Source organism: Zonotrichia albicollis, chromosome 22, assembly GCF_047830755.1.
Source record: "Zonotrichia albicollis isolate bZonAlb1 chromosome 22, bZonAlb1.hap1, whole genome shotgun sequence".
Taxonomy (NCBI): domain Eukaryota; kingdom Metazoa; phylum Chordata; class Aves; order Passeriformes; family Passerellidae; genus Zonotrichia; species Zonotrichia albicollis.
The window spans coordinates 11,223,616-11,248,240 of NC_133840.1; the positions used below are offsets into that span (position 1 = coordinate 11,223,616).

At 50.3% G+C, this 24,625-nt stretch overlaps 1 protein-coding gene across 2 annotated transcripts; it reads left to right on the plus strand.

Annotated features, from left to right (window-relative positions):
- The first annotated feature begins 245 nt into the window (after positions 1-245).
- Positions 246-22,914, plus strand: LOC102063561 (eosinophil peroxidase). Of its 2 annotated transcripts, none has more exons than XM_074557006.1 (14): positions 246-372; positions 1,587-1,661; positions 2,856-2,949; positions 4,236-4,411; positions 6,462-6,582; positions 8,845-8,974; positions 10,012-10,218; positions 11,427-11,742; positions 13,725-13,885; positions 15,978-16,224; positions 16,637-16,807; positions 18,797-19,034; positions 20,626-20,840; positions 21,992-22,914. In XM_074557006.1, the coding sequence occupies exons 2-14, from the start codon at positions 1,589-1,591 to the stop codon at positions 22,018-22,020; spliced, it is 2,178 nt and encodes a 725-aa protein (XP_074413107.1). In that variant the 5' UTR covers positions 246-372; positions 1,587-1,588; the 3' UTR covers positions 22,021-22,914. The 2 variants fall into 2 exon arrangements, with proteins under 2 accessions (XP_074413107.1, XP_005493797.4); XM_005493740.4 differs by lacking the exon at positions 246-372 and adding an exon at positions 393-811.
- The last annotated feature ends 1,711 nt before the right edge of the window (positions 22,915-24,625 follow it).

The following is a 24,625-nucleotide window of genomic DNA, read 5'->3' on the forward strand; positions in this document are numbered from 1 at the left end:
GCAGGTGTCTCTAGGGGTGGATGTGAAAGCCTTGCTGTGACCTTTAAAAGCGGCAGAGGATGAAGAGCACCACGGGGGAAGGAAGCTTGTCCCTGGAAGGCGCCCCCAGAAGGGCTCAGGGCTCTCAAACCACCATGAAGTTGTCACATCACCTTCAAAAGTCCCGGGAAAGCTCCGGTGGAGCATCAGGCTGTGTATCCAGCTGCGAGCAGAGGAGCCTCCCGGCGGGCAGAGGGTGGCAGGTGAGGTGGGCGCTGGCCTGGCCGGGCCCCCACGCCAGGGGAGTGCCCGAGGCAGCCGCTGCTGATAAGGCCGGGCCGATAAAAGCGGGCGCGGAGGGGCCGCGGGCCGGGCAGAGGCGGCGGATCGCAGGTGGGAGCCTGGCCCGGGCACTGGCGCTTTGCCCTTGCTGAGGGTTTGCTTCTCTGCCGGGGGCTGCTCTGGGGAGCTGGGGCTGAGCCTGGGGCTGAGCGCGGCGGTTCCCGCTGCTCCCACCCTCGGCCGCCGCCGGGAAGCGCCGGGAGCGGGGGCGGCGGCTGCGGCTGCCGGGGCTGCTCCTCAGGGACGGGGCCGAGCCGGCAGGCTGGGGGCCTTTGCCTTTGAGCCGGGCATCCTGGGCTGCCTTTGCGTCTGAGCAGGGCATCCTGGGTGCCTCTGAGCCGGGCATTTGGGTGCCTTTGAGCCGGGCATTTGGGTGCCTTTGCCTCTGAGCCGGGCAGTGTGGGTGCCTTTGGGGCAGCTTCACGGTGGGTGCTCAGCCCACAGCTCTGGGCTCATTTTGGGAGCTGATTGCTTGGAGCAGCCTTGGGAGGTGAGTGGGTCAGCTTCGGGAAAAACATCCCAAACATCTATTAAATGGCTATTAAATACTTCCCTCTCCTTTTGCAGCCTATGTTAGAGGAACAGATAGGTAATAACGGAATAAATTCCCATTAAAACACAAATATAAATGCCATAGTTTATAATTATGGGGATAGAGTGATACCCAGCTCATGGTTGGCTTCACTCTGGCTCTATTGAGGAACACAAACAGTTCACTCATAGTGATTATTGCAGCAACATTCTAAATATTGAAGTGTTATTTCCTCCAAAGTTTTGGTGTAACTTTTAATATGAATATTCTCAATCCCGGGCTAATCAGGAATAAAGAGAATACAGTCCTTATATGTTTTTTTGTGACATTGTATGTGGCATGACTACTTGCAAGGAGGACTCTTGGAATCTAAAGGCAGAGAAGCAGAGGTGTGGAGGACCTGCCGTGCTATCCTGGCTCTTTCCTCTTCCCCAGCAGCTCTCCCTTGCACGCTGTGGGTGCTGTGCTGGCAGCAGGTTCTGGCCCCTTTGTGGTGCCCCCAAAGTCCCAAGCAGCACATTCCCAGTTCCCAGCAGTGCTGGCATCCCTGGGACAGGAGGCTGCTCCTTTTCCACATGGCACTGACAGGAGCTCTGGGGCAGTGCACTCCCTCCTGGAAGCGTTGCATTGGGAGGGGATGCTCCATGAGCTGCCTTGCCATCCTCCACCTTGGCATGGACCTTCCTGATGCATCCATATGCTCTTGGTCGTCTTCACCTACATTTCTTTGCAGGGATGAAGGCAGAAACTTTCCTGGGGCTGCTGGTGATCCTCAGCCTGTTCCAGGGATCTGTATCCTCTTCCTACGGTATTGTCCTTCCCTCAGGGTTTGCAGATCAGGGGATTTTCTGAGGGGGAAAGATCAGGCTGTGTCTGGAATAGACTGTCATTCAGCAGCACAGCCATGAAAAGGTGCCAGAAGGGGCACAGTTTGTACCTTCTGTGGCTCGTTCAGGGTTTTACCAGTTCACATTCTGCCTGATTCCTTAAAATCAGGTAAAGGAGATCAGTTCCCAGCACTTGTCCATGCCCATGGAACCAGGGTCTCCCTCCCTGTGCCAGCACCTGAGACAGCTGCCTGTGGAGTGTAGGGATGGGGCAGTTACTCTCCCTCTTCCAGCCCTGAATCACTGCTCCAAAATATATGGAGACTTCCATCTGTTCATTTACAATGTCAAATTCTTATGAAAAGCACATGCCTCGCTTTTCATTTGCCTCAAACAGTGGTCCAGGCAGTAATTTTTCTCATCAGGATTGTCCAAGAGGTGAGCTCTGGGCTGATCTGGGAAGGTATTTAAAAGAAACTGGAGAGATTTGGGAAATGTTTATCCCTTTGTGCTATTTTCTGAAGTTTTCCTCTTTCCCAGAAGCTGTAGGAAAGTGCTGTCACTCAGAGAAGCCCTTGTGGCCTGTCCCCTTCCTTTCTGTGACCCACAGCCAGCAGATGAGGGAGATGAAATTAATTTTGGGAGCTCCCCCAGGGCAGGAAGGGGAGTAGTGAAAATGGCAGGAGGTTGCAGGAAGGACTGGGGAAAGACGTGGGGAAATCAGGCTGCTCATAGAATCAGAGAATCCCAGAATGGTTTGGGTTGGAAGGGAATTGCTCAGGGTTCATCCCATTCCCCCACTGCCATGGCAGGGACACTTTTCGCTATTCCAGGCTGCTCCAAGCCCCATCCAGGCTGGCCTTGGGCACTGCCAGGGGTGGGACAGCCACAGCTGCTCTGGGCACCCTGTTCAAATGCTCTGCTGGAAAAGGGCAGCACAGATGGTGCCTGCACCTCTCACTGTTTGGGGCTGTTTGAAGCCTCCACGGATGGAGGTATTCTCTTCATGGCCAGGAGAGACTCTCAAACTCCCCTGAGGGATATATTTACATGCAGATCTCTGGAGAGGGAGCAGCACTTGCCTCCTGCGCTGCTGTGTGTAATTCCCAGGTGGAGGAGGCGCAGGGGTGCTCCTGCCGGCACCCTCACCTCTGCTCCTCCCTGTCCCTGCCCAGATGTGCCGCTGCAGCTGTCGGACACGGCCCTGCTCAGCAGCGTGGCTGAGGCCCGGCACCTGGTGGATGCTGCCTACAGGCGCACACGGGAGCGGTGAGAGCCGCGCTGGGGTGGCGCGTCCCTGTGCCTGTCCCTGTCCCTGTCCCCGTCCTGTCCCTGTTCCCTCTCCCTATCCCCTGTCCCCTCTTCCTGTCCCCTGTCCCTGTCCCCGTCCCTGTTCCCTATCCCCTGTCCCTGTCCCCTGTCCCCTGTCCCTGTGCCTGTCCCCTGGCCCTGTCCCTGTGCCTGTCCCCTGTCCCTGTCCCCGTCCCTGTCCCCTGTCCCCTGTCCCCTGTCCCCTGTCCCCTGTCCCCTGTCCCCTGTCCCCTGTCACATCCCTGTCCCCTGTCCCTGTCCCTATCCCCTGTCCCTGTCCCCTGTCCCTGTCCCCTGTCCTCTCCTGCAGCTTCCCCTTCCTCTCCTGCTCCCCGCAGCCCAGGGACAGTGGGGTGGGGAGCCCTGGGAGCACAGTGGGCTCTCAACCAGCTTTTGGCTGCTCACCATGATTTTACACCAGTCTGTCAGGTCACTGGGAGCTGTGACCTCCTCTGTCTCGGTTTTCAAAGAATTGCAGAATCCTGGATGGTTTGGGTTGGAAGAGATCTTAAAGCTCATCTCTTTCCAGCTCATCTCTTTCCAGCCATAGGCAGGGACACTTCCCACTATCTCAGGGTACTCCAAGCCCCATCCAGCCTGGCCTTGGACACTTCCAGCTCCTCTTGGCACCCTGTGCCAGGGCCTTCCCATCTTCACAGCGGCACCTGATGGTATTGCTGGGCTCTGTTGCACCCTTCAGGGCTCTGAGTTGAGACCATAACAGGCTCCTGCATATTTCCAGTGATTCCCTCCAAGGAATGCAGCAAACAGCTGGATGCTGCAGTGAGGACATTTTGTGGGGCTCCCAGCCATGCTTTGGGAGTGTCCAACTTCCTACCAGCCCATACCTGTTCTCTGCCAGCAGCCACACTCTGAATCCCCTCCCTGGCTTGGGGACTCCTCCAGCTGAGAGGAGGCTCCAGCAGCTTTAGGACAGGGTGGCCTGGAGACATTTGAGGCCCCCAGACAGTGAGAGGTATTGTGATGTGGATAACAGCCGAGCGAGGTTTGGTGCCTCATGGATGCCGTTTGCCTTCTGGCAGGTGGAGCTGGGCAGTTTCAGGGGCTCCCTTCCTGCAAGTGTCTCTGCTGCTCTGTGGAGGGTGCTAGAGCAGCCCTGGCCTCTCACAGTGACTCTGCCCAACAGCTCACACTTAGGACATGCCGTGCCTGATGCTCAGGTGTGCAACTGCAGCATCCCTGCCCCTGCTCCGTGTCAGATTTTGGTTTCCTGTCCCTTGCAGCATAAAGAAGAGCCTGCAGAACAATGCCTTGACCCCAGCAGAGCTCCTGAGATATTTCAAGCAGCCAGTGGGGGGGACACGAGAGGCTGTCCGGGCAGCGGATTACCTGCAGACCACCCTGAGCCTGCTCAAAGAGAGAATGCAAGGGGCTGTGAGGGGGGACTTCAACGTCACAGGTAGGATCCCCCTTTGCTGGGAGGAAGGCAGAGGAGGAAGACACAGGGCTTGGTCCCTGGGGCTTGGGAGGAGTGAAGGAAAGGGGGTTGTGGTGGGCTGTAACAAATCTTTCCCATGTGGCTGCGGTGAAGCAAAGCTGAGTTATTTTTCTGTGCTCTTTTCTCATTTTAAATATTACTTTGAGGTTTTTCAGTTAGTGAAAGTGTTTTGTGCACTTCCCTGGTTCCTTCTGCTGTGTGGAGGTTCAAGTTCCAATTGGTCAAAGCCTGGAAGGCTTTGGTAGATTTTCTGTTGCTTGAGCAGGGAATGAGCAAACCCAGAGATGGCTCCCAGCAGCTTGGCCCCAAGGAGGGCAGTTCTTCAGCCAGACCTCAGACAGCACTGAAGTCACATCACAGACACAACACTGTCCAAATAGAGAATGGGGAGATGTGAGAGGACATTTCAGCATGTATCTGGAGGAGCAACATCCTCTGTGAGATGGAGTCAGGCCAGGCCAGGCTGCTGACAGGACACAGATCAGGGTCAGTGAAAGGAGCAGCTCAGGGACACAGAGGGAGGACTCCTGCCATATACATATGGGGATCATGGAATGGTTTGGGTGGGAAGGGACCATAAAGCCCATTCAGTGCCACCCCTGCCATGGGCAGGGACACCTTCCACTGTTCCAGGCTGCTCCAAGCCTCATCTAGCCTGGCCTCAAACACTTTACCAACATTACAGTGAAGCACTGGCAGGATAAGGCACATCGTGGAGTGCCCTGGCTTTGCTCTGGGACAGGATGAGTTGGAAGGTGATGGCAGAACTGGCTGTGCAGAGCTCCAGCCTCTCCATCCAGGACTGATGCTCCAGTGCCACTACAGAGCCGTGCCAGGGCCCCCTGGCTGCCACCTCTCACCCACCTGCCCAGTGGCTTTTCAAACCATGCTCTGACCCAGACTGTTGGTGGCAGCAGTGACCAGGAAACCTCAGAGGGCTGGGACGTGGAGTGAGCAGCAATAGCCAAGAAGGAGCATCTTCCCTGGGAGAGCTGGGGGTCAGCCTGGAGAAGAGACAGCTCTGGGGAGATATCAGAGCCCCTTCCTAAAAGGGCTTATAAAAAAGAGGGAGGGACTTTTTACACGGGTAGATAGTGACAGGAAAAGAGGGAATGGTTTTAAACTAAAAGAGGAGAGATTTGGATTATGTTAGGAAGAAATTGCTGGCTGAGAGTGTGCTGAGGCCTTGGCACAGGCTGTCCAGAGAAGCTGTGGCTGCCCCTTGGAAGTGTCCAAGGCCAGGCTGCAGCAACTTGGGAAGGTGTCCCTATCCTTCCCAAGGGAAGGGAGTTGGAGCAAGATGGTCTTTAAGGTCTCTTCAACCCAAACCATTTCATGATTCTGTGATTCTGTAAGACTTTTCTTGTTAAACTCTGCCACTTAGCTTCCCTACAAAGGGAAATGTGCACAGCAAAACACAATGCCCTCGGTGAGCCCAGCCACAGGATGGCTCTTTTCCAGGCAGCTCCGAGTAGGTGACACACACTGGGACCTGCTTCCAAGGGGAAAAACTTGTAACAGCCCCTAGGATAGCTGTGACTGCATTTTATGGTGGATAAAGAGGGAGAGGAGAGGAGAGGAGAGGAGAGGAGAGGAGAGGAGAGGAGAGGAGAGGAGAGGAGAGGAGAGGAGAGGAGAGGAGAGGAGAGGAGAGGAGAGGAGAGGAGAGGAGAGGAGAGGAGAGGAGAGGAGAGGAGAGGAGAGGAGAGGAGAGGAGAGGAGAGGAGAGGAGAGGAGAGCCAATACTAGAAAACCATTCTGCTGCTGCATGAGCCTAACATGTGATTATAAATAAGATCTGACCATAGCTTTGCTGGGTTTGATGCATTCCAAACCAGTAAAAGCATCTGCTGCTCAAAGAGCATCCTTGGCATGTCTTTGAGCAGGAAGAGTTAAATGACAGCACACTGTGATTGTGCAGATGGGGGTAGGTATAGGTACTAGGTACAGGAAAACCTTTGCAGGGCCAGTGTGTTCCTGCATGGATTTTTTCTCCCTTATTCCTTGCCAGACTTGCTGACTCCAGCTCAGGTGGAGGTGATTTTCAAGGCCACTGGATGTGACCAGCAGGATAAGAAAATAAATTGTGCATCTTCTGGCTACAGAACCATTACTGGAGAGTGCAATAACAGGTGAGGGGCTGTGTCAGCAGGAGGACGGATGGATGGATGGATGGATGGATGGATGGATGGATGGATGGATGGATGGGACAGGAGGAGAAGAAATAGACTCAAGTTGCACCAGGGGAGGCTCAGGTTGGACATCAAGAGGAATTTCTTCCTGGAAAGGGTGGTCAGGTATTGGAATTGCCCAGGGGGCTGGTGGAGTCCCCATTCCTGGAGGTGGCCAAGGAAGAACTGCATGTGGCACTCAGTGATCTGGGCTGGTGGTTAACCTAAATTTTTCTATAGATGGATGTCAAGCATCCTCCATAAGTAGAACTAGACCCACTTCTCCAGGGAGGATTCACACAGGCACCTTGTTTAGGAGTTTCACACTCGAGTATTTCCTAGTAATGTGTGGAGCTGTTGATTCCAGTCCTGTTGGGAAGGTTCCTGGTGTTGTACCTGAACCAGCTCTTTGCCAAAACAGGAGGAGCTCCGTGTTGGGGACAGACTCTTTGTCTGGCCCTGCCCCTAGGCAGGGTCTCCAAGGGTTTCCTGACCTAAATCCACACTGAGCATGATCCAGCCATCTCTTTGCCCCACACTGTGTGGGAGGAAATCTGGGCATATAGGCTGGGAGAGCACCTCCTTGCACCTCCCATGGCTGGAATGGGAATGTGGGAGACATGGGAAATTGCTGAGCATGGGGTGTTTTACAGGGGCAGTTCAGAAACATTCCCTGTAAAAACAGAGCTGGGAAGCTCCTGGAAGCAGCTGAGGCAGAGGAAGGAGCTCAGCCAGCTCTGCCTGCTCCAGGGTGCTTTAGCCTTCAGGGGATTGTATAAGAACAAAGGAGAGACCTCCTGCCTCCTTCCACTTCAGGGGGGGATAAGGACGGGTCCTCTACACCTGATCCAGACCTGAGGCCCTGGGAAGGTGGGATCAGCTGTGCTCTGTTTCTCCACTGCCTGGGGCAGTGCTACACCCCCTGTGGGTGAGAGGCCACCACAGAACACACTTTGGACATGCACTCCAAAGAAAGTACATTACTACTCTGATTAAGGATTTAATGGTGTATTTGTCCTGGTTTAGAGAAAATCTGGGAAAGAACCTCCAAAGGCGTTCCTCTAGAAAGCAGATTCAAACTGCCCCTCCCCCAGCCAGTTCAGGAAAATATTTCCTTGGAGAAAAGTGGAAAAAACCCTTAATTTAACAGGCAAAGCGTTCACCAGCACAAAAAAAAAAAAAAAAAAAAAAAAAAAAAAGAACCATATTAAACAATAGAACCCCTTGGTGCTCCAAAAGAGATGACAAACTGAGAAAGTCCCTCCCCGGGTTGCAGCTCAGCTCACTCAGTCTCTGGTCAGTCCCTCAGTGCTGGAAATGTCACAGGCCAGGCCTGGCCCGGTGGCCTCAGGTGGAGCTGCCGGTGCTGTCCTGGGTGTTCAGGCCAGAGCAGGTTTGAACAGCTCCAAAGAAAAAGAAAAACTACAGACCAGAGAACTTCTCTGCCTCAGCTAGCTAAAAACTGACTAAAAAGCAAAGGAGAGCTCTGTGCCACTGTCTCTCTGTGCTGCAGACAACACAGTCCAGGAGCAGGAATGTGGAGGAGCGAGTGCAGTGTCTGAAAACAAACTGCTGCTGCTTCTCTCCCCACCACTTCGCTCTCAGAACCAATCTTAAAGGTGCAAAACTTATTTCTGGGCTAAACAGATTAATGGGGATACGAGCATCATAAAGTCACTCTAGGACATCTAATCAAACTACAATCATAGAGTCACAGAATTGTTTGTATTGGAAGTCATTTTGAAAAGGTTTAAAGGTCATCTAGTCCAACCCCCTGCAAAGGGCAGGGACTCTTCATTAATGACCTTCAAAAAATCACCCAGCACAATAACCTCACAGTCCAAATCCCCCAATTTATGTTCAAGACCATAGCTAATTCCATTCAAAGGCTCCTCCCCTTTTCCATGGTGTTCAGCTTCCAACTTTGTTTTCCAGCCACAGTCCAAGGGCCTTTTTTCAGGCTGGATGTCATCAGGGGCACCTGAGTTCTTGCCTGGGAGAAGCTGAGAGTTGGGGCAGATTATTAAAGGTCTTTTCCAACCTAAACAATTCTATGATTGTTGTTGTTGTTATTATTAATCCTAAGGTTTACTGATAGCACCAAACCTACAGAGCGGCAGCGCTTCCCCAACCATGGCGTGCTCCCATTCCAAGTTCCATGTTTCTCCATATCCACAAGCTCCTGGCTCCAACTGTTTGCTGTTTTTCCATTGCCTCTGACAGGAGGAACCCATCCCTAGGAGCTTCCAACAGAGCCCTGGCCAGGTGGCTGCCAGCGGAATATGAGGATGGCGTGTCCGTGCCTCGCGGGTGGACGGAAGGAAAACGTTTCTCTGGGTTCCCCCTTCCACTGGTAAAGTTTGTAACAGTCTCAGAACACAGTGTCAGACCTAGGGATTGTCAGTTCTAGGACAGAGTGCAGGCATCAAAGTGCTCATCCACTACCTGGAATTGTGGATCAGGTGAGAGGGGCTTAGAAAGCATTCCTAATAGATCCCCCTGGATATTCTCAGACCATCACCCTGCAGCTGTGAATCTAAGTCCCATGTCTTCAGGAAAAGCAAAGGAAAATTAATCTGATTGCTGCAGAATCACAGGAGGAATACAGAATTACACAATATGTTCTTTTAAATTGAGTGCATTTAGGCCAAATTATTTTACTTACATTTTTTTATTTGGTCTGTGGCAGTTGTTTCTGAAAAGCAATTATGCCAGAGGATAAAGTGAGCCAGGGAATCCCTAGAACAAAAAATGTATGAGCAAAAATGCTATGTGGGGGTCCCTGTGTGGGTGAAGTGCAGGGGCTGTGGCTCTCATGGCACCTGGATGTGAGCAGGGACACTGGAAGGTGGCTTTTGGTCACCTGAGCTTGGTGCAACAGCTCTGATGAGGAGGAGCTGAGGTTGTGTTCATGGATTTCTTGTACTTCCTAACCTTCCTCCACAGCACTGTGTCCACTTTTTCTGTAGTAATACATGGAGGTGGGAGAACTGTGATTGCTGTGTAAGGGATGAGAAGGGAGGAGGACTTCAAGATAATTTTCAGAAATTCCCTGGTGCTGTTTTTTCTACACTTCTATTAAAAAAAAAAAAAAAGATATTTTAAAATTTGTTTTGTCTCCCTTTCCCAGCCTTGCTTAGCTATTTCCCCAAGTCCATCAAGGGACAGTCTTGGCCTGGAGGTTCAGAATCCTGCCTAGAGCCAGAGAAGCACTGTGCTCAGGGAAGGGCACTTGGTGATCATGACACCTTCCTGCACAGACAGATTTGGGGTTTTTTGTCTGCAAAGCACAAGAAGTGCCCTGGGAATTTTTGCTGATGACCCTGCAGCTGGGTACACCCATTCACACACGTCATTTCCCACCACTGTGTTCTGCCTCCACCCCTGCAGGTCCGACAAGTGTCCAACGAGATTGTCCGCTTCCCCCCGGAGCTGCTGCAGATGGACCAGCAGAGATCCCTCATGTTCATGCAGTGGGGCCAGTTTATTGACCACGACCTGGATTTCAGCCCAGAAACCCCAGCCAGAGTGCCCTTCAGTGGTGGGCCAGACTGTGACACCAGCTGTGCCAAGGAGCCTCCCTGCTTTCCCATCCAGGTACAGGCAGCCTCCTTCCTCCAGGGGAGGAAGGGAGAGGACATCTGCTTTCCAACCAGATGTTGGTGGCACTCACGCTCCTTGGCTGTGGAGGAATATCCTCCCAAACAGGCCAAGGAGATCAGAGCACGCTGTGTGGTGGCAGTGCTGTGTTCCAGGGGCACTCCCTGGGTTCAGGCACAGGCACAGACTTTGCCAGGTTTCCAGGCATTTGGCCATCTCCCTCAGCAAGGTGGTTTTTCTTTGGAGCTGTTGTGCAAAGGTAGCACAGTTGATGCCAGGAAAACAGGAAATGTCACAGACAGACACTGGGGAGTGTCAATACTCCAGAAAATCCACAGGACTTCAGTGTTCTTTGCACAGGACAAGGGAGTGCTGAGATCTCCCAGCAGTGCCTGTGGCATTATCAGAAGTCACATCCTGGTCCCTGCTCCAGCAGATCACAGAATCACAGAAGCACTGGGATTGGAAAAGCCCTCCAGGATCATCCAGTCCAAGCTGTGCCTCACCCCCACCTTGTCCCCAGCCCAGAGCTCTGAGTGCCACCTCCAGCCCTTCCTTGGGCACCTCCAGGGATGGGCACTCCAAACCTCCCTGGGCAGCTGTGCCAGTGCTGAGCCCCCTTTCCATGGGGAAATTCCTGCTGCTGTCCCCCCTGAGCTGCCCTGGCCCAGCCTGAGGCCGTTCCCTCTGCTCCTGTCCCTGTTCCCTGGAGCACAGCCCGACCCCCCGGCTGTGCCCTCCTGTCAGGAGCTGTGCAGAGCCACAAGGGCCCCCTGAGCCTCCTTTTCACCAAATCATGTCCATGTCCCTCCTGCAGCCCTGCTCTCCCACCTTTGAAGTTCTGCTACAGCTCTGGTTTCTACATGTCCTCCTAATTCCTCTCGAGGAAAACTGTGATGGGATGGAACATCACTGAGTGTTTCCCTGACATACATCTGAGAGTGCTAGAAGGAAGGGTCACAAATACTGGATGACAATTCTCTGTGGTGTAGATATGGAGATAAGAAAACTGAGCGTTAAAGATGCAATCCAATATATTTATTTTCAGGGGAAAGACTTTAGGAATCCATAGGACTTTAGGCTCCAGGCCGTTTGGGACTTGGGCTCCTAAAGCAGCATCTCTGCTGTCAATCTGACCCTTATGCCCTGTGACAGTGCTCCTGCCTGGCTCCATCTTCATGAATTTTCCTTTTCTCCATCTGCAGATCCCACCCAACGACCCCCGGATCACCAACAGGAGGGATTGCCTCCCTTTCTTCCGCTCGGCGCCGGCCTGCCCGCGGGCCCGGGCGGTGCGGGACCAGATCAACGCCCTCACCTCCTTCCTGGACGGCAGCGTCGTGTACGGCAGCGAGGCCGCCCTGGCCGAGCGGCTGCGGGACCGCGGCAGCCAGAGCGGCCTCCTGGCTGTGAACCGCAACTTCACCGACAGGGGCAGGGCCTACATGCCCTTCGGCCCCATGAGGAAGGAGCCCTGCCTCAAGGCCAGTGGGCCGGCTCGGATCCCTTGTTTTCTTGCAGGTGAGTTGGGTGCTTGCCCCCCAGACCTGGAATCTGGAGCAGGCAATTCCACCATCTCCAGCTCACTTCTTCAGTTGTTTGTTTTTCTTATTTAAATAGAAAATGGAATGGAGCAAATAATGAAAGACTGGGACAGGCTGTGCTAGGTAGGAGGAAGGTCATCACCCTCTCCAAGTCTTGTTTGTGAGGATAAACCTGGAGTGAAGGTGTCTCATCCATGCTCAGCAGCTCTGGTGTAGGCCCAGAGTGCCCAAGCAGGCACAGCAATGGCAGCCTGGCCTGGAGGCAATGGCTGGTCTGTACTTGTCCTTCCATGGCTGTCTCCATCCCAGCAGGATGGGAACAGATGTGCAACTACTCTGCTGGGCCACAGCACGAAACATTTGCATGTCCCTGCTGCACTTTGAGAGGAGCTCGGATCCCAGCTGGAATGAGGATGAGACCAATACCTTTTAAGGTGTGTTCCCACCATTGTGAAGACTGAGGGAGTATTGGGAGTACTTTCCACAAGCCTGTGGGACCCCAGAGAGGGATGCTTCTGATATACCTCATGAATTAGTGTCTCCATGGCCTATTTCTTTTGGAGAGCAGGACTTCTCAACTGACTCTTGCTGGCTCTGGCCACACCAGGATGCTTGTGGCAGTGCTGGAGAAAGCTTCAGGGCACAACAGGTCTCATCACCTGTGGAGCTGCTTTCTGTTCCCTTGGCCCCTTTCATATCTGGCCAAAGTTCCTCTAAACATCCCCATGGTCCTTGGAATCCATCAGATCTCTCCTTTAAAGCTCATGGTGTTTCACTCTCCCTCCAGGCTCCCACAGCATTCCACCTGTCCCACATGTTGTTCCATGTGTTCACCTGGTCCCCCAGTTCTGTGCAGGTCTCTCCTTGGTGAGGGCCACGCAGGACCTGTGGCCAAAGGCAGGTGCTCAGTGAGAAGCAGAGTGGGCAGGAGCATCAGATACTTCCCAGGAGGGGCTTCTGGCCCCTGCAGACTCTCACCAAGGAGCAGTTCCTGTTCCGTGGCTGGAACAGACCCATCAGTTCTTTTATGGGAAAGTTTATCAGTTCAGGCTGCATCAGAAGCGCCTTTGAAAATTCAGTGTCTTATTTGTGACTTTTCCGGTCCCTGAGAACTGGGGGAGTTTTACATGTGCAGTTGCCTCCCAGGGCTCAACGTTTCCTCCCAGAGCTCTGTTGGAAGCTCTGTCTGGATGCATTCTGCTCAGGGAAACCTCACAGTGCTGCATTTGTTCCTCCTTCCGCAGTCCCTCACAGGCAGCCTTTGAGAGTGGATGAAAAGGGCTCTGTGCCAAGTGCAGGAGCAAATGCCTCCATTTGCTGTGGGACAAGGGGACTAAATACGACATGTTTACTTTTCTCTGAGTGCTTGCCTATGCTCTCATCACCTGCTTGCTCTTGTGTTTCCTGCCCCAGATGTTTGAAGAAGGATTTGATATTTTATTGTGATGCTGTTTGTTTTTTATTCCTCCAAGTTGACTCATTTTGCTTTTCCCTTTACTCCCCAGAGAGCCTGTTTGTGACTGTCACCTTGCTTTGGCCACAGTTTCAGCTGGTTTGAAGGAGACCTGCTGAGTTTCAGAGCTTCCTTGGCCATCTTGACTTCCCTTTGCCCATTTGCGTTTCTCTCTCGAGCCGTGAGACCAAATATCTCTGATATGGGAGCCCGGAGAACACCTACTTGTATTTAACTTTTTAAGTTAATGCTCCCAGCCCTTCACTAAAACTTTCCCCACCTCTCTGTTATTCTCAGCACAGCCAGGACAACACCTGGCTTTTGTTGCCTCAGCAGAAATTCAGCTTTTGCCTTTTTGGTGATGTCTGATCCTCTGTGTTCCCTCTCCTCCTCTGTGTTTCTTACCCACTTTCTTCACAACACAAATATTGAGACATCTAAAAATTCCTCTGTGTGTGCTTCCCAATGTGACTTTCCCACTCCAGTGTCATGTGTCCCCCTCCCAGGTGACACCCGTGCCAGTGAGATGCTGGAGCTGGCCTGCATGCACACGCTCTTCGTGCGGGAGCACAACCGCCTGGCTGGAAAGCTGAGGAGCCTCAACCCCCACTGGAATGATGAGAGGCTCTACCAGGAGGCACGAAAGATCCTGGGAGCCATGATCCAGGTACCAGCCATCATCCCACCTGTCCTGGCTCTGCCTGCAGTCTCACAGGGTTCACGTGTTAGATTTTGCTAGTGCAGGGTGGCCAAAGGGTGCAGGATTCAGGGGTGAGAGGACCAAATTCTTTCCTCCAGCCCCTTTTGACCAAAGTAAAATCACACAGAGATACCTGGAATGACAAGCACAGAGGGGCCCCTGAATGTTTTATGTACATCTACTGTTAAATTTACAAAGTGCTTGATGAGGTTTTTAGTGGCACATTTTTGTTTGAGGAACAGACAGAAAAGTCAGAGGAAAAGCTTTTCTAGCCAGTATTTTGTACCTGATAAAAATGGTCCTGGAAATTTGGATTAAAATTCCTCGGGTTCACGCACAGTAGGGACAGACGGAGACGAGATCTCTTTGAAGCCAAGTCGTGAAACTATCGGTTTATTACAAAGGGCATGGGTGAAGGGCCCTGTTGTGAGCTGCCAGCTGCAGCCCGAAGCAAGGCCCAGAGAGGAGAGGCTTAAAGTGTGAGAGAGTCAACGGCAAAGGTTTAAGAGTGGAGAGCATGTAGAAAGGAGGGGGTGAAGAAGTGCAGAGGGAAGACAAAGAGACAAAGAAAGAAAAGGGCGCGAAGAGGAGCAGAGAGCGGACAAAGAGATAAGGGAGACGAGAGAAAAGAGAGTGCGGAGAGCGAGCGAAAAGAGAGCAAAAAGAGAGCGAAGCTCCCGTTACAACACAATAAATCATCTTCAGTGTTGAATATGCAGATTCTCATTAACCAATCTACTACAGCATGCATATCTTATAACATTTCCACACAACCTATAAGAATCACTACATTACCATACTATGTTTATGTGTTAAACCCTAAATCTTATTCTTAGGGCCCCATCTGCCAAGCTGCAAGGCCTGCTCTGACTCTTAGGCCTGCCTGCTTGCAGAGGGAATTGTTTCCTCGAGGGGGGATTACATTCAACTGGTCACAACTAAGGTATCTCAAAGGTTGCTTTCATTTCAATCTCGCATATAGTTTCTATAGTCTCAAAATCTTCTGCCAGGCAGTCATATTTAAAAAGCTTTCTTGTTTCATCGTCCCCAACAGGGTTGTGAATCCCTTCATCTCGATGATTCCCTGCCTATGGGAATGATCTTAAAGGTCCTTTCCAACCCAAATCATACTGGGATTCTATGAAGAAGTCCCATGTCCTGGTGGAGCCAATCATGGTGTCTCCTTGGGACAGGGCTGCACCCTTTGACCACCCCACACAATCTTGACTAGCTTGACACGCTACTCCAGACTTGACCCTGAATGGGATCCAGGGGTCACACAAGCACCCCTGTGCTTGGGAGAGCCCTCCCAAAGTCTCTTGTCCAGCCTCCAGTTTCAAGCAGGAATGGCCCCTTTGAGAGAAAGGGACATGGGGTTTCAAAGGCACTGCACCTCCTTTGAGGCCTGTCTTCTGAGCTGGTTTAACAAAAATAAAAAACAGGAATATCACAATGTTTATGTTTAAATGCTGCCCAATTAAATATTATTGTATTGTTGAAAAAACATGTTGGGCAAGGCAAACATTCAAAGGATTGTCCAAAAAGCATCATCTCCGTCATTGTGTTTACATCAATGGTTCCATCTTCATGCAGTATTCAGACAATTAGTCCATTTTCTCCCACTGACACAGAATTTGATTTTTCTTTTTTAAATTATATTGTGCTGCCTCCTCAATATCCCACAGAGACAAGAGAGCAGGACTGGAAATCTCTGCTGTGGGAGGACTCAGGGAGCTGCTCATGGGTGGTGCTACCCCCGTTATCTGCCGATGTTATCTTTGCTATCTGAGGCACGAAGGGTGCAGTTCTGCCTGCCTGATGGGAGTGGTGTGGTTACAAGGAGCCAATATTGGGGAGGATTTGGCAGGCTTTTATCTTCACAAAATCACAGAACCAATTAGATTAGAAAAGACTTCTGAGATCATTGAGTCCAACCTATTATTATGTTGCTCTGACCTGCCAGAGTGCTGTGACAGAGAGAACATGAAAATCATCTTTGCTTCCACAGAAACTGATGGCCAAGACATTAACAGTTTACCCTTTCCTTGTTTCCCCCTAGATCATAACTTACAGGGACTACCTGCCTCTCCTGTTGGGATGCAAGTTCCACAGGCTCATTCCTCGCTACCGGGGCTACAACGAGTCTGTGGATCCTCGGATATCCAATGTCTTCACCTTGGCTTTTCGCTTTGCTCATGCCTCAATCCCTCCAACTGTTGGCCGCCTAGATGAATATTACAGACCCATAACTCCTGAAATTCAGCTCAGAACCTCCTTCTTTGCTGTCTGGAGAATCATTCAAGAAGGTAAATCCTTTTCTGCAGTGTGGGTTTATTTCATTTGTCTTTTTTGCCTTCTCTGGATGAACTTCTGCTTCAGCCAAATTTAAAAGTCTTTTGTGTTCAATGTATTAAATGGCCTTTACTACCAGCCAGAGTTGTCCCAACAGAACTGTCCCCTGTAGATGAGGGCAGCCCATCATGTTCCAAAGTGGTCTGATCGCTTCATTGCTGTGGTCTTGAAGAACATTATTCAAAGTATTTTCTTCTTAATCCTTTAAAGTGCAGGGAAACTGATTCTCATGTAGTAGCTTATAATTAAATATGAGCTGTGCTCCCCTCTCTGGGGCCTCTCAGCCACACACTGTCCTCCCTGCACTGCTCACATGTCCCTGCTTCAGGTGGAATTGATCCCAGTTTCCCTGTGCCACCTGTGCAGGTGGGATTGATCCCTATCTCCGGAGCCTCATGGCCAACCAGGCCAAGCTGATGACGCAGCAGCAGATGGTGGTGGGCGAGCTCCGGGACCGGCTCTTTGAGCAGGTCGAGAGGATTGGGTTTGATTTAGCCGCACTCAACATGCAGCGCAGCCGAGATCATGGCCTTCCAGGTAAGTCAGCTGTGGGAGCAGAGCTTTCAAAGAAAAACAAGTGGAAATCAGGCATTTTTGTGATTAAACATGGAGAAGCTTCTCCAGTCCATGCTTGGCTGAAATTACTCAGGAGTTGGATTCAGTAATCCTTATGTATCTCTCCCAATGCAGGATATTCAGTGATTCTATGATGCTCTTTCCCAAACTTTTTCCTTGTTTCTGAACCACCACAGGTAAGTGGGTGGAGGTTGAGCACTGAAGGCAAAGCCTGGCTGAAGCTGCATGAGAGACGTGGAGGCAGAACAGAGGTCATTGCACAGACCAGAGCTTGGTGTTCAGTGATTGACTTGTTTCTATTGTCCAAGTGAAAAAAATGGTAAAATAGTTCAGCAACAAGTTTGCAGGAGTGGAATTAGGGCTGTAAGTCCCCTGTGACTTCTCTGCAACCATCTGTAGGGTCCAGCCCAGCCACGCATGACTGGAAGAGCAGTTTCCAATACGTAAAGAAAATCTCTTCATAATTTCTTTACTAAATCTGTGTCCCAGAGGAAAAAAAAAAAAAAAAACAACCAAGCATGTCAGAACCACTCTCAGGGCTCTTCAAGGTGCAAAACCAGTGTAATGGCATTGCAAGATGGTCTTGAGAAATAGATTGTTGATAGCACCTCAGAGCTGGCTCCTGAGTGGGTCCTTACGCAACAGTGTCATTATGCTGAGGTAAGAGCCCAGAGCTGCTGTGTAAGCAACATCCTGAGAGATGCAATAGGGCTCCTGTTTGAAACTGAGATGAAAACTGAGCTGGATCCATGGGTTTTAAGCCCAGTCAGAGGCTTTGCAGTACATCCAGAGGCATCATCAGCTCACAGGATTGCTCTGCCTTGGCCACAACATAAGGTTGTGATTTTTCCATGCTTTATTGAGAAACACCATCATGAAGACCTGATCAGAACCACAAATCCTGGGTTTCCAGACCTGACATGGTGCGAGTGACGTGTTTCTAGTGAATTTGGGCTTAGCTTTAGGTCTCAACCCACCTATGAGTGCTGTACCCCTTTACATTAGACATCCACGAAGGTGGTGATGGCATAGCAAGGTCAAAATCCCTCCCTAATTAATTTTCTGATTGAGCAAATTCTCAATGTCCAGGACTTGCTTGATAGAAGTGTCATCTAGGCACCATATGCTGTGACTTTTGCTCCCAATACTCCCTGTTTTTTAGACATAAGACAGTAGATTTGGAATGGATATCAGGAAAAATTTTTCCTGTCAGGTTGGTGAGGCCCTGGCACAGGTTGCCCAGAGAAGCTGTGGCTGCTCCAATCGTGAAAGTGCTCAAGGCCAGGCTGAACAGGGCTTGGAGCAACCTGGGATAGTGGAAGGTGTCCCTGCTCATGGCAGTGGGTGGAATGAGATTAACTTTATTATCCCTTCCAATCCAAATTGTTCCATGATTCCATGACATCCTGCTTACAGCAGAGGTGTTTGCTGCAGCATCATCTCATCTCCTCCACCAAGATGCAGAATTATGCACTACTTGTGGCACAGTGGATTTTTGGCTGTTTACTGTCCAGAAAAATTAGTCCAGCTGGCAAAGTCTGGTGGCTGAAGTAACTTGGGCTGTGTGGAGTGGGTGGCTTGTCCCCATGGCTGGACAGGGACCAGCTGTGGAGAAGGACTTGGTCATTCTCCTGTTGTACAGAGAGAGGGGCCATCAACATTTTGTCCAGGTTCTCTTTCAGTGAAGTCGGCATCAGTTGCATCCCTGCTGAGTGGAGGTGGATGATGGTGGTACAGCTCCCACCTGCAAATACGTGGCACTCCAAAAACAGACAGGGGGAGCTGGCTCTGGAGGAGTGGGAAGGCAGTAGCATTAACAGAAATATAGAAAAATGTTTTAAACATTTTGGTGCCTTACTGGTGTCCCAGTTTTGAGAAGGAGAGGGAAAAATCTTTTCGGGGAGGTAGTGCATCACTGCTCTATCTGCTCTGACATTCAACTACTTGCAGGTTACAACTCCTGGAGAAAATTCTGCGGGCTCTCACAGCCCTCTGGAGTGGAGTCACTCGGGCATGTGTTGAGGAATCAGAACCTGGCAAGGAAATTCCTGAAGCTCTATGGGACACCAAAGAATATTGACATCTGGATTGGGGCCCTTGCAGAGCCCTTTGTGAAAGGAGGCCGGGTGGGGCCTCTCATGGCCTGTCTCATTGGCACCCAGTTCAGGAACATTCGTGATGGGGACAGGTGAGAGGAGAGCTGGGTGTCCCAACCCCAGAGCACAGGGAGGCTGGAGTTTATGCAGATTTCTTCTCGCAGATCTGAAAACTACTCCGATTGTTTGTTGCTTTTTTTTTAATACTACTTCAAAAGTTTCATTCTCTTTGTAGTCATGTTCTTATTCCCTGTCTGATGGTTGAGGTCCTGGGCTGAGATCCCTTCCCAGCAAAGTGATATCTCACTATTTATTCCTCCCTCCCCCAGTTCTGAACTGGAACCCTCAGCTCTGACACGTGGCAGTGTTTGATCTTTTCTTGTGATGGATGTGGTGGGTTGGGGTTTTCTTGCCAGCCAAAATCACTTCAGCAGTGCTGAGGTTTCGACACACCTGAGCTCCTCCTCCTTGAGGTTGCTCAGAGGCTTCAGGTGCAGCAGTGAGTTACATTCCCCATTTTATGCTGGAATTCTGAAGCAAGATCCCTGTACCTGCCAGCAATATTGCCTGAAAATGGGATCACAACCCATGTTTCTGGGAAACACTTCTGCTGAGAGAGACTTAGTACAAGCTCAAACTCCAGGATGAGGAACTTAGGGTCAAACAGTCTGTTGCACATCTAGAAATCCTGTTCTTATGGCTGGAAACAAACCCTTTTCTAAAAAATTGAATAATTACAGGGCTTGTTCCAACATGGCACTCATTTGGCTGTGGCCACAGCCTGTGCACAGTCTGTGCAAACTTTCCTATTTGAAAGAGGGTACCTGTGCCTCATCTGAGAACAATTAATTAAATTGCAGCTTTGTTACCTGTCCATGGCCAAAAGAAAAGCAAGGTAATTGTGGGAATCTTTAAAATCAGAGGGTTTTGGGAAAGCTGCAAAAGGCAGGCCTCAGAGACAGCAGAACGTTGATTGGGGCTAAGCAGTAGTCATAAGGTTTGTCAGCAGAAAAATTATATGAGAAGTAGAAAAGTAAGGACAAATAGAACACTGGTCTGTGTATTAATGCTTGTCTAGAATAACTCCCTAAGCTACAGCAAAGTACATCTAGCCAGATGTTAGGAAGTTCTAAGCTTAATAATGGAGCTCTGTGCATTGTCTCTTAAGGCTTACAAGCAGGTCTTTTATTCGAAAGATGCGAGCATTGTTTTAACCACAGGTACATGTGTTTATAGTGATTGGATAGAACTGCTGTCAATCTGCTTTTGCTTTGTGGGATTGGTCAAAAAACTTTTCAAGTAAGTTGTAACCTTAAGTTCTTTGTCTGCTGCTGGGGACATGAGCTGATGGCATCTTCCCATTGTCATCACCATGTAATGAGACTGATGCTGGAAAATACAACAGCTTGAGACGCCGTCCCCAGCAGTCCTGCCCCTTTTGTGGTTTGTGCTCAGACCCCGGCCGGCGATAAATGGTGCCCGTGTGAGCATCGAACTCACGACCTTCAGATTGTGAGACTGACAATTATCCAGTTGTTGAGTCAGGGCTCTTGATTTAAATAATAGAAATTCAAATTTGTTCTTGGCAGAAGAAATTAGTGTTAATGGGAATTCATATTGTGGGAGTCATCAGTGTGAAGAAGGCAGAAGGCAAAAATCTGTTGTGTCTTCTTTCTCCTTCAGGTTTTGGTGGCAGAACCCTGGGGTTTTCACTCCTTCCCAGCGCCGTTCACTGGCCAAAATCTCCTTGTCACGGATAATATGTGACAATACCCACATCACTAAAGTATCAAGGAATATTTTCCGGGCTAACAGATACCCCCATGGCTTTGTGAGCTGCAGTCAGATCCCAAAGCTGGACCTCAGACCATGGAAGTCAAAGAACACCAAGGACCAAGGTACGATCTGCAAACCGCAGCAGGTCATGCCTGCAGACACCTGTGAAAGCCAGACCCTGGGGTTTAAAACTGAGCTCCCTAACATGGAGCTGGACCTGTGTGCCAGGTACAGCTTTAGATGCTCCAGTTCACTAGGTGCACTTAGAGTGGCTCCCACAAAATGCAGATTTTCTGGCAGAGCAAGCCAAGTGCCCTATTCTGAGATTTTTTTCTAACAAGGAAAGGCTGAGGGAGCTGGGGCTGCTCAGGCTGGAGAGGAGCCCCAGCTGAGAGGGGCCCTCAGGCCTGGCTGTCCCTGTGTGCAGGGAGGGGCAGAGCAGGGCCCAGGCTCTGCTCCAGGCCCAGCAGTGGCACCAGAACCACGGGCAGGGCCTGAGCCCAGCACTGCCCCTGCCCAGGAGGCACAACTTGTGCCCTGGGCAGTGCCCAGCCCTGAGCAGGCTGCCCAGGGAGGGGCTGGAGTCTCCCTCAGCACTGGGGATCCTGCAGAGCCCTGTGCACACAATGCTGTGCCCTTGGTCTGGGATGGCCCTGCCTGAGCACGGAGGCGCCACCAGGGACCCTCTGCGCCCCTTCCAGACTGAACCGTTCTGGAATTCTAGGACTTTTTTCTGATTAATAGACTTTCCATTTAGTTCTTCACTATTGATGCCAGGGTTTACTCCATGGGAAGCAATGCCCAGACTGGGAAGGGTGCTCTCTCTGTCCGTCTGTCAAGATGCTGTTTGTCAGCACATCCTTGTAAGGCCAAAAGCAACTCAGCATTTGAAAATGAATTCCCAGTCTGTGGAAGGGTTTCTGGTTTTGGTCTCTGCTTGTACAGTTGTCACCTATTTTGACACTATTTCTCTTACCTGCCTTTAAGATTTGTAAAATTCTTAAGATCTAACTCCTTCCAAAATGCTCCCTGAAATCCCTGGGAAGTAGATGTAGGGAAGAGTGGCTCTCCCTGGAGAAGTGCAAGCTGTTCCTGTGTATTTTCCAAACAAAACATCCTTGCTTTCCCCTGACAGTCAGGTCCTGCCACACTCACATAATACCAAATTTTGATCCCTCCTTTCCAGCCTAAACTGTGGAAAGAAATCCCACAAGGTATCAGGGAGATATGGCAGGTTCTTATCTATTAACACAATGCTTTTTATCTCCTCTAGAAAAAGATTGTGGTGACTTTAAATGCTGAAGGCTGAGGATTTCCCAGATGTCCAGACTTGGGAAGCTGCTGAGGTGGATTATTAATTTTTACTGTGTTTATGCTTTCACTGCCTGCAATGTTTGGGCACAGCTCTGTCATTTGCTCAGCTTGATTTGCATGAACCCTGAAGTGGGATGCAGCCCAGGAATAAAAGAACTGAATGAAGAGATATCCCAGATCTGTGAAATCACTCAGTATCACAAAGCCAAGTGAAATGAGTAGTCCAGAGACTGATCCCAAGTCACACCAGCTGCTGGCTTAAGCCATGGAACCACACAATGCTTCACCAAGATTTACCATCAAACACATTTTCGACCTTTCTTTTAAAATTTTCAACCCCCAAAGACAGATCAAGGCATTGGAATAACAGTAGATTTTTTGTTCTCCAATTTTTTTGTTTGAAAGAAATAAATTCATCAGTTTTCAGAGAAAATGTACTAATGGTAGGATGCCTCTGACAGAAGAAGAAATAGCTGTCCTGCACCCCACACTGTCCTAAAATCCCCTGTGTCAGGTTTTGCTCCAATATGGAAGAAGAAATTTGCCATATGGGTGAGAGTTTTCTCACTATTATTTCTCATAGTCCAGAATGCCCAAAACATCCTCTGATGTGACAAATTATTCCTGAGGCCTGGCATGAGCCAGGGTGACTCAGCACTGGCCTGTAGAGCTGGTGGGATGTGGCCTGGCAAAGATAAAAACAATCTGAACATACAAGAAAGTGGTAACTATTCTGATTTCAATCCAGCTTTTTGCCTTTTCCTGGAAGGGATCAAACCCACTTTCTCCTTCCTCTGTAATCTGCTATATTCCTAGTATTGCTTAATAAATTGCAATTTTGGGCTGAGGCCAAAATGTTCTTTACATTTCATAAAAGGTGCAGCAAGCATACATGAGTGGAGGATGGTGGTAGGTTTTCTGTGGGAATATTGGGAAAGGGCAGTTCCAGAATCTGTGTGTTGTTCATGAAAAAAAGGTATTTCTTGCTGAAGCCTCTGACCCCAACTCCTGTGTGAAAGTCAGCACTGATGGGTGGGAGGTATTGGCTGGGGTGTCCCAGTGTCTCCAGCTCTGGTTTGCCATCCTGGTTGTCTAATTGTGGCATAGCTGTGTGTCTGCTCAGCCCACCTGGGACAGAGTATCATTCAATACCTGTCAAATTCAGCAGTTCCCCTCTGGGGGAGGATGTGACTGGCTCAAAAGCACCTGCAGCCCCTCTGTGTGCACTGAGCACAGACAGCTCGTTTTTTCTTTCTAGCCAAGCTGAAATTTGGACAATTTGACTTATTTATCAACTTGATCAAAGATATGCAATGCTGGTACAGCAACATGGGGACTATCCACAGGGTGCCTGGCATGTGCCTGCCTTGGCCAGTGGAGCTCCTGAGGTGGGGGCTACTGCTGGTTTCAGGAGGGCATCTCTCCCTCCCAGCTCTGCTGAGCCCTCATTCACTTTCTTTCTCACCAGCAGCCTCCCCCAGCTGGATGTCTGTCCCAAGTTCATCCTGTCAGGTTCTTCTCCCAGTGCCAACTACATTTTTCCTCAGTGGATGCCCACCAAGGTGGTCAGTGGGGTGCAGAGACAGGCTGAGAAAGCTGGATCCGCTCAGTCTGAAGAATGAGAGTGGGAGTGATTTATGTCTCTCTAAGGAGTAGCTGTGAAGGGGCTCACAGGGAAAGGACAAGAGATAACAGATGCAGGTTACAACAAAGGAAGTAACCTTCAGACAAAGACAAACATTATTCCCTGTGATAGTGATGTGATGCAGACACAGGGATGAGAGAAATCTTGGGATCTCCAATCTTGGGTACTCTTCCAAACTATCTAGGCCTTGAGCAAGCTCCCTGGATTTTCAGTTAACCCTGCTGTGAGTAGCTGGTTGACCTGCAAACCTCCTGATGTCCTTCTCCACGTCAATTTTCCTGTGATTTACAGTGGTAAACTGTTGTACTTCCTAGCCAGAGTTCACCTGGCTGGGCTCCAAGCTATCCTATGTATGCAAGTCCTGCAGCCCAGGCTGTTCCATGCTGTTGCACTCTTTGCTGTCAGACCTGTCTTGATACCACAGAAATCTTGATGAGCCAGAACACCTTTTCTTGTAAAACCTCTTCTCTTGTCATTACAAGCACTTCCAGCCATGCCTTTGCTCGTAAATTGGTCTCTGAAGGGAATCTGTGCCTTGTAAAACTGAGCGTTATATGGATTCATTGTGGAGCTGCAGCCAGAGCATCCTAAGCAGTTTCCTCAGTCTTAATGACCTTTCTCTAATATCTTTACCCTGGAATCCCTCTGAAGGTTTTGGTATCAACCTTAATGCCTCTAAGTGAGGAGTGAGGGATGAATTCCCTTTTGACCTGTTCACACTTTGGAGGCTGCTGTCCTTGGCCAGACCAAACACTGCCCTTTGATAACTTATCATAGAAGCATGGAATATTCTGAGTTGCAAAGTCCAACTCTGGCCCTGCACAGACTCCTGTGCCAGAGAGCATTGCCCTGGAGCTCTGGCAGCCTTGGGGTCATGTCCATTCCCTGAGGAGTCTGTTCAGTGCCCCAGCACCCAACACAGCTCCAGCTGTTCCCTTGGGTCCTGGC